An 18,534-nucleotide genomic window follows, 5' to 3' on the forward strand; every position below is an offset into this window, starting at 1 on the left:
CAGGTTTACATCTGTGTGTTTGCCTAGAAATAGGACTAAACGAGCAGAGTGTGGTGTAATGTGTACTTGTGTAATGTAGCAGCAACATCCTTAGTCAAATGAACTACTTGACACAGTTGTTGCAATAACAAAAGTGTAGGTGTCAGATGTTGACCTAAACTTTCCAGATGTGTCAAGTCAACCAGGACATTTGTGAACTTAATATAGCTTTAGGAGTTTGAGCCTGTCACTGTTAAGTGTATTTCAGACTTGATACCCCATAAAAGTTCCATGTACATGTACAACAAATGTGTCATTTGCTTCCTGTACATCGGTAATTTTTTTTTTTTTTTTGATATTCACTAGTTTCAAGGGAGTCAGGTTCATGAGCACATGACTGTCCATAACTCAAGAATAGTCGCATAATTAAAATAAATCCTCTGATGCACACTGGTACTCTCAAATGAGTCATTGCTCGTTAGCTCGCTGGTGTTTTGGCCCAGCATATTGCAGTAGATTCCAACTCCGTCAGCCTTTTTGGTCAGGTTTCCTCACAACGTCAGGAAACCATGGCAACAGATGATGCCCTCGTTCATTTCCGACTCTTCATTAAAGCAGTACTGAATAACAAAATGAATAAATGGAAATTTTATACCAATAATGATGAAGTTTCTTTCCTGAAGAAAGCTGGTTGTCCAGCCTACTGATTGAAACTTGAAGTGTTTGTCCGCCTGAATTCTCAGAAACAATTTGCCACTGAAATTGTAAGAGTCTTTAGAACTAAATCATTTAAATTTTTCTTGATGTTACCATGAAGCTATTTGAAAATCTTCTACATGTAAAAAAAAAAACAGAAGTGTTCACACAGTTTGAAGATACTTGGATCATGCCAAGTAAATGGCATGTACAAGACCAGCAGTTTGCTTCAAAACCTCCAAGTTTTAGAAAGTTATTCAGGTGAACGTAAGCTGGATTTGCTGAGAGACAAATATGGCATGCTGTTGTTTCATTGGATATGCTGCCATTCAAGCCCCTCCTTACATCGAACGTGTTACGCTTTCTGTTTTCCCCATTTGTCTTCCCCTTTATTCAAAGTCTGCAGAAGGAAATTTGGATTTAAATTTGCGTTTGCATAAAGGGATTGCCCCGTTTGCTCCTCAGGAAATGTCCCCGTCATCGTAACCAAAACGGAGACTTGAAGCCGTGCAGAGGAAATTAAGATTGACACCGTTACACTGGGTTGGCAAAGCTGTGCAGAAACTGATGCATGATTAGGAAATCTGGGGTGCACTGGCAGGAGAGCATAGGGAAAAGTTAATCAACATTTGGCATGAGTCTGTACGCTTGCTCAGGGCCTTACATGGATCTCAACACTAGACCTGCCAACCTTGCCGTACTCCTTCCTGAGGTCGGGTATCGCCACACAATAGATTAAAATGAGCCTTAACTTCATTTGAATTTTTCAGTCTGTTGTGTGGTAATGCCTGACCTCAGGAAGGAGTACAGCATGTTGGCAGGTCTGCAACACCTGAACGCACACTTTTTTGGAGAACTGTTGTACATGCACAGTGCACATGGTGCAGGTGTTTTTTCTTTTTACCCATAGGAACTGAGCAAGCATACATCATGTGTGCATTCTGTTTTAGGGTGGCACGGGTGGCACAGGTGGCACAGTTGGAGAATAGCCAACTTTCAGCTGAATGAGCACAAACACATGACACTTTGTAGGAGTATACACTTGGGCAAAGGTGCATAGTAGACCCATAGCTCCCATTTGAGGTACATGTATCTTTGGTAGCACTAACATTTTTGCAGTGTCACATCAAGAGAGGTATGCAAAGATTGAAGCGAGAATGTTTTTGCGTGGTTTCTGCTAATCATATAATTAAACGGCAGCAGGGGGTGGTTGCCCAGTACCATACTAAATTAACTTCTTAAGTCAGGTGGGACTGACTTGAATGGAAGCCTTTTGTGAGACTCCTCAAAAAATGTGTCGGTTGACCTCATTGAAAGAACAGGATGCATGGTACAGCTGCTCATGGGTGACAGGACGTTTAGTACATTTACTGCCATTTTTAATCAGCGTCAGGAGTTGAATTCTGGATGACGACCAGTGGTTTGCGTAATACCACCTGTCCCAATGAGAAACTAAGCAGAAAAATAACTAGCAAAAGGAGGGCAGGACTCTGATGAGTGTGGTAGTTTCCATGGTTACGAGCAAACCGACTCTTTGCACAGTCATCCAACCCAAATTAGCCCACTCTTCTTCCATATGCACACTACAGATATGCTAGTGAAAGCCGTCCCTTTAACCGTAAACCCTGTGCACTGAGGGGTAGAATCCCAGCACATTCCTATTTGTTTCAGGTCAATCCTGAGCCTCTGCTTGACAAGGGATGGAGTGACGGTGACGTGCCGATTATAAATAGGGGGGAGCAGCAATGGCTGAAGATGATTTACAGGCGAACCAGATCAGTCACAACCCCAGACTAACAATCTAATTTGAGGAAATAGACCGATAAAAAATTCTACACTATGCATAGTATTGTACATTGTACTGTGATGTAGGACACATACGGCTTTATTCGGCAATAAAAATGCAGTGTGTGTGTGCCTTGTAATTTCAGCCTTCACTTTACTGTGTGACAGGTTTGTGGGTCATACAGTAAATTGTCGGGACTGCTTGTAACGCATGCATGTAAATGCACAGGCCAAATGAAAATGTATTTATTTATAGGCTTGGGAGACACATATAGCTTCATATGTGGTGTGTCTCATTACCGTAGCTTCTCCGAAGGCCGTAGCATGTCAGCCACTCAAGTATAAGTGTGTGAATGCATTCTGTATTCTCTGCCTTGGTTTGTAGCGATTTGTGCCTGAAAGCTGTCGTGCCGCATTTCTTCACGTAGTAACAATGACATACAAATGACATTGACACCACCACGTAGAATTTTTGCTGCATTCCATAAAGGAATGATGAATTCGTATGTTTCACTGCATCACTTTCCTTCCTCACAAAAAAATAATCACAGGGGTTTTGAGAGGTCATTGGTCGTGCAGGTTTAAGTGTCTAGCAATTAGCACAATATTTATTTATACAGTTATGAATCCAATGTTACAGTAACACGAAGCCTCACTTCCTTGAATCGATCCAAATCCACACACAGGTTCTGCTGTATTTTGATGGCTTCCTGACACAATTGTGTCACGAACAGATTGTAGGGCTCGGCCTGTATCACTTAACATTGGAGCCAGTGCCTCAATTAGTTTTGTTGAAGTACAAAAAAATGACATTGATTTATTGGATAGTGTCAGACTTTGGAAGATTTGATTTATTGGATAGTGTCAGACTTTGGAAGACTGAGGGGCGGTTCTTGAATTAAAAAAAAGGAAAAGTGAAAAAAGAAAAGCGGTATCAGTTAATGCTTGTTGGCTGGATCATGAATTTATGTTTCTCTGGCTGGCAGGCTGGCAGCAGAACACATGTTATCACGCTCCTGTGAGCCATGGATAAGTAGCTTTCCTGTAATTGAATTGCAGTGTCTTACGCGACTGGGCTCTTTTTTTTTTTTTCATTTACAGTAGCTTATTTTGTCATGAGTGTGGCCTGAAGCTATTCTCAACGCCAGCAAGTTTTGTGCGTGGAGTGAGAGCCCCTGATATTTCATTTCCATAAGTGTCTTTCTGTTTATGAAATTTGTTACAATATTGTTTCATCTACTGTTTTTCCCTTCCATGCAGTGACTAAGGCCTGTTCACAATTAAAAATTCACCCAGATCCTTGATTACCACACAATGTGGGATCTGCATCCCTTACCTTTCAAGTTGGGAAAATTTTACCATGAATACTGAAAATGTGATGACCGCTTTGAAATGTTCAACCTGTCTTGATGAAGAGCCCTTGTGATTTGTTTTCTTGGCTGTGTATTGCACCCGTTATTTTTTTGAGAGAGAGCACCAACAATCTGGGTAGCAGTTGATGTTCTTAAGCAGTTTAGGAAGCTAGGGAAAAGGAATATTTACATGATATTCAGATGTATTGTAAATTTGATGGCTTCTAACTCATACAAGTACCCTTAACTGGGGACATTCACCAAGAAAGTACGGGGTACCAGTATATGGTTCACGAGGTCCTTGGTTGGACCACGAGTTCTCTATTCATTATTCATATCCCATTGAAATGAATTTTCTTTTCACTGGCCCCGGGGTTATTTTTAGCCATCAAAAATGTGAATGAACAAAGTTCATAAGGGGGCATTTTACACTGTCAGTTTCTGGATTATGAAGGAGTGCTTTCTTTAAGAAATTGTTCAAAAGTACAGTGGCAGGAACCAGGGAAATTGTATTAAGCTTCCACCAAGTTAACAGTTATGTTTGTTTAACAAGAATAATGCCCACTGAAAGGTAATCCTGTGACACACAATAGAGGAATGCCCTTATCACAGCCAAATGCAGTATGTAGGAATTACTTAATAGCCCTAATCCTTAAATCTGTTTGCCCAGGCTTTATCAAGATAAATAATGGCTTTCCCTATAGCAGTTTAATTCTGTTTTCTGTGGAGGGGATTTCCTGTGACCGTAGAATGTTCTGTGATTCATGTACACGTTGCATGAGTCCAGGAGGTTTCTATTTTTATGGAGGTAGTGGTCGCTGACAGGTGCGGCTGGGCCTGCATGTACATGTACATGTAGGGTAGCTTACTGCATGTAGAAAGCAATGGGACTTGAGCTGAAACCCTGTTTTTTCCCCCTAATTAGTATAACACACGTGCACCTGAATGTCGGAGGTGTGTTCCCAGCATCAGCCTGTTGCAAGTGGATCAGTTGTCAGATTATTCATGCAAGGGCTGAAATCCTCAATATTTTTAAGCATAGAATATTGCTTGGAAAAGCGAAAGTGTGAACCATCATTTTCACTGACAAGCTACAACTTCACACTATGAAAGTTTCTCTGGCTGTTCCATGTAATCCCCAGGACTTTGCATCAAAACAAGTTTCAACCACAGAACACCACAGTCAAGCAAGCACAGTCGAGCCCAATGGTGTCTTGTATTCTTTGGTTTAGTCAACATCTGAAAAACAGAAGGAAAAAAAAACTATAAATGGAAAAAAAAATCCTGGTTGACTTGCTGGCTTACCCCGATCTATTTACCAAATGCGATCTACTTTATACCAATAGGAGGTCATATCCGACCCTCATTAAACACTCCATCCTCCAGGAAGTTTGAACAAGGTCTGGTGGTAACACCACAGTTGCACCGGGATCACCTTTCTTTGAAGCTCACTTTACCACCGACAAGAGCTGTAAGGGTCACACCTCAGCACACCTCGCTGAGTTCCTGGTCCAGTATCATTTACATTTACCTGGCTTGTTACTGTCATTGGACCCTGCTCCCCTTGGTCAAGGTGACAGGGCCTTTGTTATGTTTCACAATGCCAGTCCTGGATCACAGCAGGCTGCCTTGGGGCTCAACCAAGGAGGTGTACATTAACCACTGGTGTTGGGTTTCACTTCAGACTCACTGAAACTTGTCCATTGACCTCTCCAGATTTATTATTATTTTTTTTTTTGCCAGTCAGTGCTGTTAACCATCTATCTTTACAGCAGATTTCTTGGTCAGAGTTAAGGGTCTGCACATAGAAATTATTGATAAATTTTCCCAACTTGGCACATTTCAGTCCAGAAAGTTTGAAATTTTGGTGTTTCCAGCTTTAATGTTTTCAAAGTCAAATTTATGAGACTTTTATAAATTGATTGAGATAACTAACCGCTTCTTTTCTATTATGTGTAGATAAGTTTTAATTGCTTCTCATAATTAAGTAGTCTTTAAATAGGCAAAAAAATGAGTGATTAATGTAATTGTACACTGACTTGTTCATACATACCTGTCACACAGAATAGCTTTCCCCAATTGCAAGATCGCTTGAGGCAGTGCATCATTCTTCTGTAGTCTCATACTTCATACCAAAAACTTGCTGATAAATCTCTCCATTTCAACCACATCTATGATCTTAATAGATGTACACTGATATGAATAGAGGATCACATGGTTCCTCCTACATGGTTGTTGTCTTGGACTGGTTTCTCCCAACCGTTGAACCGTCAAACTCTGAGAGGACATAGGCTGTCATCCACCACCACGCTCACCCCCGTTCCCAGAGGTGAATTCCCATCATTCCAATCATGTCAAAGTCATTGGTCTTCTCCTCGAGTCCTGTCTGGGAGATGACAACCAGATGCAGTCTGGTGCCCTAGAGACGTGAGATGGTACCCATACCCCCTCATCAGAATACTTTGTCATCTTCAGAGTCCAGATGCCAGACTGGTATCACCCTCTTGTTTTTCAAGTGCAAGATACCAAGCTAGATTCCAAAGGCAATGCTGAATCTGTTAGCTGGCTGCACTGCTCACCCTACCATGTTTATTTGACCAGACTGGTCCCTCATAGTCCCCGCCATGCTGGACTGGCTGCTGCTCTACGTCGCTCCGTTGATCCTCACAATCATCATCCTGTGTCTCTTTCCCCCAACCGGGGCCACAAATCACGGATGCCACTATTACATCATCTCCCAAGGAGACAGGATCTATCGGCTTTGCGGCAGAGCTTCGGAAGGTAGACCAGCCCAACTCTCGGCTGCCAAATTTCTTTCACATGTGTTGCCAGCTTTTCTCCGTGCTTGGCTATTCGGCGGTACTTCTGTGCTGTTTCTTGTCTTACATGCACTTTAGGTGCATTCGTTATCCTGTCCCAAATTTGTGGTTTACCACAGAGTCTCTGTCCACGATTTTAGCCATAATTCCTACCACATTTCTCAGAACCAGCAATTCCTTACAGGTACATGGGTGCATCTTAGATGAACGTCAGCAGGCTGAATGTCCACACATCTGTCACATGTTACTAGAACATGTTCATTTGTGTTTCATCCATCACTGTACAAACCAAAATTGGGATTTTAAATTTTTAGGAGAAAGTAAGGCAGCGTGTTAGTCATGTGCATGTCTTCTCTTTTCACAAACAAATTTTTCCTTGTTTATTTTTGTTTGTTTGAAAATGGCACAATCTGACTGGTTGCTTCATTTTCCTGTTCTGCAGAGGAGCGATGGATCCGGCTCCAGGACAAGGCCAAGCTGCGCACCAAGGAGCTTGAGGGCGCCATCAACAGCCTGACCGACTTCGAGCAGGCCTACACCCGCCTCAAGACATGGCTGGGGGAGAAGGACAAGATGACGGCGGTGCTGGGACCCATCGGCATCGAGCCGGGCATCCTGCGAAACCAGAAACAGCAAGTGGAGGTATGTGGGACCAGGGTGTGGGGCACATCAGACCCTCGGTCAACGTCATAATGGGGGATGAAATCCCGTGAAAAAATTCGTAGAGGGCACTGTAGCATGTATTGAGGTTTCTTGCCAAATCTTCCCCATTGAGTGCGAGTTGGGTTTTTTTAAACCGTGCTGATGGCTAACAGTGTTGTGTGGGAATGCTGTCGATTGTTAAATCTAATAATTACATGCACATACATGCCAGCAGTTTCCAAATAAATAATGAGATATTAAATGGGAATTTCATTTACTTCAATATTCTGTGCATGCTTTTGGCACTGTTTAGTCATTTCAAGATCGGTATTAACCCTAGTATTGCATGTTTTCGTCTTGAGTGGGATTGTAAATGTGTCATGCAAATATTGGCTAAGCAACCTCCATTGCTCGGTTCTCAAGTTTCCCATTCTTTGTAGATAAAAGTGGACCAGTTATTACTGTAAACACACTTCATATTTGAAGCAAAGTACAGGGTTAATTGCTCAAAGATAGTCGCCCATGGAATCTTGACCCAGGTTCTCGATGAGGCAGTTAGATTAATTACCGAGATTGGCTGCAATAACTATGACCTAAGAAAACAAGCACTCCAACGTTGACTTGGCATATGAATATATCACAGTTATATCTCCTCAAATATCAATCCTCGATATCACCTCGGGCTATATGTCTGTCTGACTAGAACCAGCTGCTTCAGTGGATGTGTAAGTGCCTGGTTGATCCACTAATGGAATACTAAATCAATATAACCTTTAAAATCTCTGTTGACATGACACCTCTCGTGTGAGTTTTCAAAGCTTTGGTAAATATTAATTAGGCATGATATTTAGATAGACATACGCTAATCTTGCACTTTTTTATAGTCCAGGTTGCCATTTTGAAGTAGGTTCACGTTTCAGTGGTGTACATGTAGGTCTACGTGTGGGTAAGGGGCTCGGTGCTAACACGGAAAATGCTTTTCCGTAACCTTATGCACTTTGTGCAACTTTGAGCTGAGGCATTCACAGCAATGTTTGCTGAAAATTGTGTGACATGTCAAACTTCGTGAGAAACAAGGCCATGAAACAAGTGAAGCAATCTTCATCACTGAAACTAATTCAGCAACTTTTTTCTGGCTTTCCAGCTTTGCATAAATTCGTCCAAACGTTGTGCATCATAAAGACATTGAAAAAAAACAATAGTTAAATCCCACTTCCTTTAAAATCCCATTGTATTCTTGCTATTTAAAATCATGTTCCTCTCCAATTGAAGTTTGAACCTGCATGCATGTACATCTATGTGCACCGCATGCCATTCTAATTGAGAATATGAACAAACAAACAGAGGATTCACTCTTATCCTTAAAATTTGATATTTTGTTGAAAAATGGACCGCTAACATACGTGTGTGTGTGTACCTACTGAATGGAAGAACATTGTAGGAAAGGAACACTGTGCTCACCTCATCCTCATTTGGTCCTCAAAATCCAGAAATGCAAGTGTATTCTCATGGAAGCCATTTTTTTATTTAGGCAAAAGCCTTGATTTCAGGCTTTTTATGTTTAATTTGGAAAAATTTCAACTAATCTAGGGCTTAACAAGGCATCTTCAGGCGTCTCTGGCCAATTTTCAGGCTATGGACAGGAACCCCGACTGACATCCCTATACTCTCTTCTTCCCATCCACCCCTAGGTCCTGCAAGACGAGTTTGCCGCCCACGAGGGCCAATTGGACCACATCAAGGAGGCCGGCCAGGCCATCTTAGACAAGCAGGACCCGCGCGCCCGCCAGTCCTCGCCCGTCCAACAGCAAGTGGCCGAGATCCAGCAGCTGTGGGATGAGGTCAAGCGGCGGCTGGACGGCCGGGAGGGACAAGTGGAAGAGGTGCTGCGGGAGAGCGAGCGCTTCCACGACGCGCTGGCCGACAACTCAGACTGGCTGATTGAGTTTGGCAACAAGATCTCGGCGCTGGCGCCCATCAGCGGCAACCCCGACGTTGTCCGACAGCAGATGGAGGAGACAAAGGTAGACAAAATATTTTGTCTTTTTGCTCTTCTATTTTTCTCTCCAAGATTGATTTTGTAAGTCAAACAAATTTGTCATAACAGAAAACCAAACAATGAAGTGTCTTCTGTTACAGTATTGTTTAAAAATATCAGTGACAGTAGTCTTAAAAATAACTTATTTATCTGAGTAAAGTCAATACAGAGATAATTTTCATGATGATCAGTAGATTGGGATATTCTCTAGAGGAATTTGTGTTGTAATGCTTTAAACATTGTTATATATCTTTGAGGGAAATTTTGTCATTTGTATGTGTTTAGCCTGGCAAATACTGTTCATAATATGAACAAGGAAGATATCTGAAGTTAATTTGGGTCATAGAAACTGGACATGTTGTTCACCTTAGTTTCTTGGCATGAAAATTTTATTTTGAGAGATTGTACCATAAAACAAATTTTCCCCTTTTTTTTTTTTTTTTTCAAATTGTAGACGCTACAGCGGGAAGCAGAGAGAAAGAAACCGGCCGTGGAGTCCATGACGGATGTCCACCGAGCACTGACTACTCTGAACCCAGAGACAACAGCCAAGGCTGAGGTCACCCTCAAATTGGAAAGCATCAAAACTCCCTACACAGAACTCTGCAGAAAACTGGGTATGCATGGCGTTGGGTTCTGTTCCATACTGAGATGGAACACTAACTCCCAGAGTAGTGTTAACTAACTACCTCACTGAGTCCTGTAAATTTTCTCCACTGAAACCTAAAGAATTTTGGGACAGTTCATTGTGTATCCTGTTGGCAGATGCGATGCGCTGTAAAAACCAGCATGTTCAAATAGTGGCCATCAAAACTGAACATTGCGTGCAGAGGAGGATGTATTTTGCAAGGGAAGACCCTAAAAACTGTTCTTGATGAAAGCTTAGTCCGACTCCGTGCAGAAACAAAAGCCTGTTTTCTAACATGGCCTATCTGATTACTTGCTTTTGACCTTTTAGGGGATAGCTTGTGTAAGTTGTCGTTGATTTAAAACCTGTGCGATAAAACTAAACAACACTTCAAGCCTGATCTGAGCCTCTCAAATTGGCCATCTTCTACCCATATGTCAAATTTTAACACAAGCCATCATTTAAAATTTGTATTTGGTTGTTTTGCAGATGAGAGACAAGGAAAGCTGCAGGCTGCCCTCCTGCAGTCCAAGGACTTTGAGGACTCTTACACCAGCATGCTGCAGTGGCTAGACACCAAGGACAGGGAGCTGACATCCTCTAAGCCCATCTCGGCCAAGCCCGACGTCCTCAGAAGGCAGCTGGTGGAACATGAGGTAAGGACCACTCAGTAAATAGAAGTGTGATAGGAATGTAACTTTTTCCTATGTGTTCTGGAAATGATTCTAAATAATTCAAACACCGTTTCAGACATATACATTTCTACATCTGTTTGTCTAAGGTTCCATGCTGTGGGTTTTGTGTTCACCAGAGATCTTATTTCAAGGACGATGTAATACCTGGCTTGTGTCTTACCAGTGGTTTACACACTTGCCTGAACCAACTTTAATTGCATGATACAACTTGGATCAAGCTTAAAGAAGCTTCAGCAGTGATAAACTGGAATCCTTACTTCTGAAATCTGGTTGCCTGTATTCATTTGGCCTTTATTAGTTCATCGCTGTTCCACTTTTACCTCTGTTTTGAAGGGTAATACAATAGTACAGTCCAAAAATGTGGAACCTTTCTTTTGCCTTCAGGAGATACCCAAGGAGATTGTCAAGCAGGTCTACACTTACGACCGCATCATCGAGAAGATGAATGGCCTGAGCGAGGAGGCACCACCCGGCCCGGAGAAGTCGGCCCTGGAGCGCAAGCGTGATGCCCTGGTAGCCAAGTGGGCCAGCGTGAATGACAAGTCGGCGCAGCGGCAGGAGCGGCTGCGGGACTGCAGCGGCCGGGCCAAGCAGTACACGGATGAGCTGCACCAGTTCCTGCCCTGGCTGCGTAGCGCCGAGGACCGGCTGGCCTCGCTGGGGCCAGTCACCATGAAGCCCAACGTGGTCAAGCGGCAGTACGAAGTTGTCAAGGTATGTTCATGGACACAATTTTGCATCAAAAAGACAGTTTTTTGGTTTCATGTCAAGCGTTTCAAATTTTTCCTATTTTGAAAAATGCATAAATGTGTTTTAATTTGTTTGGCAAAGTTGAATACATTTACCTTTTTCATGGAAGCGCAGCTCTTGAAACTTATACCGTTCACAAGCATTATTCTTCTCATTTCTCTTTGCCTGAAGCAACTTCGGGATGACGTGGAGAACCACCGCGACCACCACAAGGCTGTCAACCAGACCTGCAATGACCTGGTCAACAAGACGGATGTGGACCACCCCTTCGTCAAAGACCAGGTGTCGGAGGTCAACGACAGATGGGAGAAACTCCAGAGAGGTGAGATGCCATTGGATATTCCTGCAGATGTCACTTTTGTGTTTTTGTTGAGATGGGGGTTATGATTCCAAGCCAGCCGTTGTAAATCTATTTCCCGTGAGCTGAGAGATTTTGGAAGATATCAGTGATGGTCACTGGCTGGCTACCATCAATTTACCATACAACAAATCTGAACAGACACAATAACTATCCCTGTTGTCTCAAAAGATCTCTGTTTTGCACTGTTGTCTAAAAACAATGCAGTCAATAAAACCAAGTCAGTGTGTTGCGTATGCAAAAATATTTGAGCATTTTTCTTCAAAACCATTCCCAGACAAGCCTCCACATTACATCTTCTGTGAATTAGTCTTCATACCAGATTTACTTGTTTGTGTATACACTTTAAAACACAAACATATACCAGTCCCATAAGACTGAAATAAACCTCCCTGAAATACCATGCAGTAATGTGGGATATGTTCTGCTGTGATGATATATTTAACGTATTAATATCTGTTGACGTGATGATATGTTTTGACATGATGACATATTTTGACCTGATTGGCCTTCTCAGATGTCAACAACCAACTACGCGTCCTGGAGGACCTCAGTGACCGGCTGGGCAGCTTCCAGGAGAATGTCAACCAATCACAGAGCTCGCTGGCCAACATTGAGGAGAGGCTAGCATCTCACGATGCACTGGGCTCCAAGGACCCACGCAACCTGGAGAAACTGCAGGTTAGTACGACCATCAGATGTCGGAGAATCATTTGAGCTGTTTCCTGGTACTCTGTCAAATACAGTAACAGAAACATCCATAATTTGTCATAGAATGTTTTAGTTATGTTTCATCTAAATGTTACACTTGAAGATGGTGTGTCTGTGAAATTTTATACAGTAATTTTCATGACGAAATAATGTCGGATAACGGTTGCAGTTGTATGTACATTTGCCCTTCCTAAGGTTCATTTTGTTTAGTTGTGTCTGCTAATGATTTGAATTGTAGAGACATGAAATTTGTTTTGAGAATTGTCTTTTAATAATTGTGGTATTGGCTTTGAGCGTTTCCAAAGTGTATTTCGGATTAATATTCTGGCATCCTTTAATATCCAGATGCTGCAAGACGAAATGGACAACATCGAGCAGACGATCGTGGTGGTCAAGGACCGCAGCAACGACCTGATGGCAGCAGCGCCCTCGCACGCCGACACGGGCCAGATCGTGGATGAGGTGGACGGTGTGAACCGCCGCTACAGCCGCCTGAAGGCCATGGTGGGCGAGAGGCGCAACCAGCTGGAGGTGGGCAACCAGGAAGTCCGTGCATTCCAGGTGCGTACTGAACTCGCAAGGTGTACAGTTGAAAGTCGACGGCATTTTGGGGGGGACACAAGCTTCATTTCCTTCCGTGCAGTAAAACGAGAATCACTCCATACTGAGTCCTTCAAGAATTGTTACCTGATCTCCATCAAAGCGGAAATCCCCAGAACTAACATCAAAATAAAGTTACAAATGGATATTTCTGCTGATGTAATGAGAGTTGTCGGTAACTTGTTCTTGTAGATTTAAGTAGTATTTTTAAAAACAAATTTGGTTTTGTTTCTGGAACTGATCTTGAATAAAGTGGTTTGTCCTGTTTGATTTTGATTTTGTTTTTAGTCACTGCTGAATGACATTGGTTCTCGTCTGACAAAGTCCGAGGAGCAACTGGAGAACTTCTCCCCAGTCGGCCGAGACATGCCAATCATCAACACACAGATCGAAGAAACACAGGTGGGAGTTTAATGTATTCAACAGTAAATTAACAAGAATTGGTGTCGCCAGTTATAGACATTATATTAGGCATTTCCAGCCTTGGCCCTTGATACACTTTTGCAGGTGAAAACCATTCATGTGAATTAAACCATATCCACTTCTACACACTGCTCTGACATCCCAACTATTCACAGAAAGAGGTCACTCAAAATTTTACAGAAAGTTGCTTTCTTTTGCACAAGTGTGGGACTGGGATTTCTTTCCTTTCGCAAAACTTCCTGGCTTTAAGGTAAAGCGTTCACAAGATTTTTTTGTACTTTGTACATCAGAAATTCCATGACGACCTGGATGACATCAAGAAGGCTCTCCTGGGAGCCGACAAGAACTTCCGCGACATCATCGACCGTGGCTACATGACCGACCCAGACGGCTTCAGAGATCAGGTAGTCCATCTGACTTGAAATGACCAAACTCAGCTGCTGTCTTACTGATACCACAGAAGCTGTTCTAGCCTACTGCCAGTGTTTGAGAGAGCCAGAATATGTTTGATTAAAGTTTCGTATTGAAACAAGCCAAAAATGTTCAACTTCCCAAGATGACTCTCTTTTAGACCCTGGAGACTAAAGGCCTGTCCACTTACTTCTTGCAAAGTTCTTAAGGCCAAAATTTCAGCTGGTTGAATATTTAAACGGTTCACTCAGATCTTGTCCGACTTAAAATACAAGTGACCGTAGCCGGACAAGACACCAAAATCTCTTAATATGGTTGCCCATTCTTAATGAAGGGCAGAAGCTCTAATCGTGGGTTTTCATTTTGCCGTTCCTAACAGCTGGACAACCTGAACAAGCGCTGGGCCCGCATCCGGGAGCGCACCAACAACCGGCAGGGCGAGCTAGAGAAGACGGCCGGCCGGCTCAAAACGCTGCAGCAGATCCTCCAGGACGTGGATGAGAGCCTGGAGAAGGCGGAAGCCCAGCAGCGCAGCCAGCGGCCCGTGGGAGCTGACGTGGAGATGGTCAAGCAGCAGATGAAGGAGTTCAAGGTAGGCAGGAAACACCTCAAAGGAGGAAAAACTTGAAAATCACCAGAGCCTTGGATTGGGGCATTTGGGCAATTTATGCTGTATAATATAAATATACCCTGATTCACATTCAGAATTTTGAAGCTCGAAACGAAACTTGTGCTCTCTTGCATTGATTTCAAATCACCAGACCCCTTGGGTTTTGGGTCATTTGGCAATTTATGTTGTTCATTTTGTCTTGAAAATGCACTTTGGAACTGCTCATGCATTTAGAGAGATTTTTCATAGACTCTTTAAATTGTAACCTTACTGTTTTTCAAACAGCACTGTTGGGCCAGTTGAGTCATGACAACAATTACCTTTTCTTCACAGGATGACAGGTTCTCCAAAAAGCCACTTCTAATTGTCAAAAATTTTCTGTATAACTGAGTGGGTTAGTTGAAAGCAGTCTAGTATTTTCGTGGTTCAACCAGTAATCGTCTCTGTAGGAAGTGATCTCTCCTGTGTAGCATCTTGATAAATGCAGATATCAGTATTTCATTTGCCTGCAGACCTACATCAGGAACTACGTGGACCCACTGGTGACTCGAATCCGTGAGGCCAACCGCGTGGGCCAGAGCCTGATCCAGAGTGCTGCGCCCAGGGTCAGCACAACCAAGCTGGAGTCGGACCTGGAGGCCATGAATGACCGCTGGAACAAGCTGAAGACTGCAGTAAGCGATGGCTCCCTCTCTAGTGCACCTGACTTTCCTTCCACTGACCAGTTGATGATAACCTGACCAATTGATGTTAACCTGACCAATTAATGATGCTTTCTTTAATAGAGAAAGAAGTGGTGCCATTTGGTGGTGACAGTTTTGTGTACTAGCAAACAGTTGGTGCTAGCAAATACTTGATAGTGGCCCAACTTTTTCCGCCAAAGGACATGAAAATGAGCTGTTGCCCGACAGCTTCTGAGATTTCCTTATTTGCTAAAAAGTCTTATAGTTCCTCCTTCCCTGTAGTTTGATAGCCAAGTTTCCAGTCATATGGAGGACAATGCTCATTGGTGTACAAGAACGTGTTCAAGTTGAACTACATCGAAGTTAGACAGAGATGGAAATTGTCTTGACTTACTGGCTGCTCTCACATTTTGTGTTCAACTCATTTGAAGCTTGGTGTTGGGATTAGCCTAAATATTAACAAAGCTAGGTTGGCGAATCGCAGCCCCTGGAGAATTGGTTCGACCTATCAAAATTGCTCTTGCATCTCTGAATTTTGACGTACAGAACTCCGACCGGGAGGCCAAGTTGAACGAGGGACTACTGCGCTGCGGCAAGTTCCAGGAGGCCCTGAACAGCCTGATGTCCTGGATCGGCGAAACAGAGGAGCTGGTCACCCACCAGAAGGACCCATCATCCGACTACAAGGTGGTCAAGGCGCAGCTGTCTGAACAGCTGGTAAGGAGGGTTCAGAGGTGAAATGATGCAGTCAGAGGTCAATTTCATGTAGCTGCTAAGCACAGAAATTTTTTTTTTTGCAAAAGCAGGTTACCAGTGAAAAATTCATGTGTAAATCTGTATTGCCTCTGACCAGTTCCCTGCAGATTTTGTCTTCATACTTCAATTTGTTAATTAGCTCTATGAAATTGGACTCCCGGTATTTGCTGAACACATGCTTAAGTAAGCAATAGTTTCTGGTGATGTGATGTATGATTTTCAGTTGATATCAACTGCTTGATGAAAATGATAAAGGTATGATTGATTTCTAATTACTTGATTTGATTTGTGATTTATCTATTCACTGAACGTTAGCAGAATAAATGCTATTTTGTATTCCTGTTAGCTGGGCATACACACTGGGAACACAAATGAACTCCCACCACATGGAGCAGCACTGGATTTTCAGGTGTGGGTATAATTTCCCACAGACCTGGCCAACATTTTAGATTGTACTGGTTAAAGATTTAATGCCATTGTGTCCACCTCAACAGCTGCTTGACCGCCTGATCACCGACCGTGAGCCCAGCGTGGAGGCCCTGAAGGAGATGGGCGAGCAGCTGTCTCGGGTGTCGGAGCCCCAGGACCGCATGCGCATCCAGCAGCAGCTGACCGACCTGGAACGGCGCTGGCGGGCGCTGGTGGACTCAGTGCGGGACCGCCGCAAGAAGCTGGAGCAGACGGAGAAGACGGCCAAGGGCTTCCATGAGCAGATCGACCCGCTGGTGGAGTGGCTGGACAAGACAGAGCGCAGCCTGGCCCAGCAGGACCCGGTCAGCACGGAGAAGGCTCAGATACAGCGCCAGATACAGGAACAGCAGGTGAGAGAGAGATGACCGAGGACTTTTAAGTCACAGGGAATTGGCTTGGGCTATTAAAGGGAAACAGACACCTTCAATTGTTTGGAGGATGACCGTATTGTTGGTGTTACCCAATTGAATCACCTTGTGTTATGATTGGCTGTTTTCAGCAGAAGCCCATTGGAGAAAGTGCAATAAATCTCACTTAATTGAATACCTTTGTACTTAATCCACCCACCCCTACAGCCTACCCTACCCCTATCCTCACCCAACCTTGTTCCAGATGTACCCTACCATTTCACATTCCACCCATACTTCAGCCCAATCTACACCCACTCTGGCCTTCCGCCATATCAACCCCAGATGGACCTTCACCATCTTGTACCCCAGCCACATACCCCCACACACACCCAACTCTTATCTATCTTTTCACCCAACCCAGTAGTTACATCCTGTCCCAGAATCCCATATACCTATTTCCCTTCAGTTCCGACCACCCTACTTAAACCGATTCATGCTCCTACATTTTACCTTTTCTTTGACGGGTCGACTGGATAGGCCTGTTGAGTTGTTTCGACTGAAGCCCAGAAATTTTGTTGCTCTAATCAAATTTTTCAGCAGCCTTGAAGGAGACTATAATATTGGGTCTTAAGATTATATTGAACAATTGTGTACATAAGCACATTCTGATGAAAAGAATGCCATGTCCTTGAATCCTCATGCAAACCGAAAATAAAAAAGGCTCTAGCTGATGAGGTCAAGCACAAGGCACCAGCCGTGGAGAAGGCCAAACGCAAAGGGGAGGAGCTGCATGACCTCTGCGTGCCAGTGGAGCAGGAGGTGGTGCGCACCCGGCTGGACAACCTGGAGAGCCGGTACCAGGCCCTGGCTGACAAGACGGCCAGCAAGCAGGGCAAGCTGTCGCGGGCGCTGGCCAGCAATGAGGTGTTTGGGGAAGGGGAGGCCTCCCTGCTGCGCTGGCTGACAGACACGGAGCGGAGGCTGGCCAAGCTGGAGCCCATCTCCATCTACCCGGAGCAGACCCAGCGACAGCTGACGGAGCACAGGGTACAGTACACCCTCACCCGCTCACCCACACACACACACGTCGGTTGCGGTTGTGGTTTTTGTGGTTCCTTCTCTCATTCCGTGGACCCATTTGATTGTCAGTGACTGGTGTTGGCTAAATAAATTTTTTTTCTCTTTTTTGGTATTTTTCCCTCTCTCGTTTAACCCGTTTGCTAACTACACCTGGTGTGTTCTTCCTTACTAGAGTTTGAATGGTTACAGTTCCCTTTTGCTCAAACTCTTCAAATTGAAGTTGCAGGTGACTGACTGAAAAACGGCATTTTTATCAGTTCCCTCCCGGTCCCCTGCAGGTTCCATGCCGCCTGGCCTTTGAGAAATGTTCATTTGTAGTGACTGTCATCAATTCATACCATGTGCATCACAGAAAAACTTTCTGAGGTTTTTTCCCCCCATGTTTTTGTGGTTTCAACCCGGAATGAACATGTTGGACTTGGCTCAAAATGGGCCAAGGACAATTTTTGGCTGTTTATAACCTGTCAAACCCACCCTACTTTACATTTACGAGACCAAGATGAACACTACACATGTACTGTTTTCAAGCAAGCAACCTCAGTTTATGGATTTGGCTCTCTTTTACTGGCTACTTTTCCTATTTCACAAAACTGGTTGCAGGACCTTGGTACTTGTATCCCTCGATTTAGGGTACCAGTGACGGTGGAGGTCTTGCTGGCATCTCATGTTATTTTAGTTGAATCCATTGGTGCCTTCT

General features: G+C 43.7%; 1 protein-coding gene across 17 annotated transcripts in view; it reads left to right on the plus strand.

The window, feature by feature from the left end:
• Window positions 1-18,534, plus strand: part of LOC110985497 (uncharacterized) — a 277,011-nt gene that overhangs the window by 228,218 nt on the left and 30,259 nt on the right. For 16 of the 17 annotated variants that reach the window (XM_087148960.1, XM_087148955.1, XM_087148956.1 and 13 more), the window contains 15 exons: window positions 7,074-7,273; window positions 8,965-9,297; window positions 9,766-9,928; window positions 10,429-10,595; window positions 11,019-11,348; window positions 11,556-11,706; window positions 12,260-12,423; window positions 12,799-13,014; window positions 13,342-13,455; window positions 13,767-13,880; window positions 14,267-14,479; window positions 15,010-15,171; window positions 15,727-15,897; window positions 16,431-16,757; window positions 17,478-17,804. In XM_087148960.1, the coding sequence (XP_087005086.1) occupies window positions 7,074-7,273; window positions 8,965-9,297; window positions 9,766-9,928; window positions 10,429-10,595; window positions 11,019-11,348; window positions 11,556-11,706; window positions 12,260-12,423; window positions 12,799-13,014; window positions 13,342-13,455; window positions 13,767-13,880; window positions 14,267-14,479; window positions 15,010-15,171; window positions 15,727-15,897; window positions 16,431-16,757; window positions 17,478-17,804 (3,152 nt within the window). The remainder of the gene's footprint in view (window positions 1-7,073; window positions 7,274-8,964; window positions 9,298-9,765; window positions 9,929-10,428; window positions 10,596-11,018; window positions 11,349-11,555; window positions 11,707-12,259; window positions 12,424-12,798; window positions 13,015-13,341; window positions 13,456-13,766; window positions 13,881-14,266; window positions 14,480-15,009; window positions 15,172-15,726; window positions 15,898-16,430; window positions 16,758-17,477; window positions 17,805-18,534) is intronic. The other variant, XM_087148957.1, reaches the window with a different exon arrangement.

This window comes from Acanthaster planci, linkage group LG18 (assembly GCF_054643075.1).
Source record: "Acanthaster planci isolate LZ-2023a linkage group LG18, COTS_SCS, whole genome shotgun sequence".
NCBI classification, from domain to species: Eukaryota; Metazoa; Echinodermata; class Asteroidea; order Valvatida; family Acanthasteridae; genus Acanthaster; species Acanthaster planci.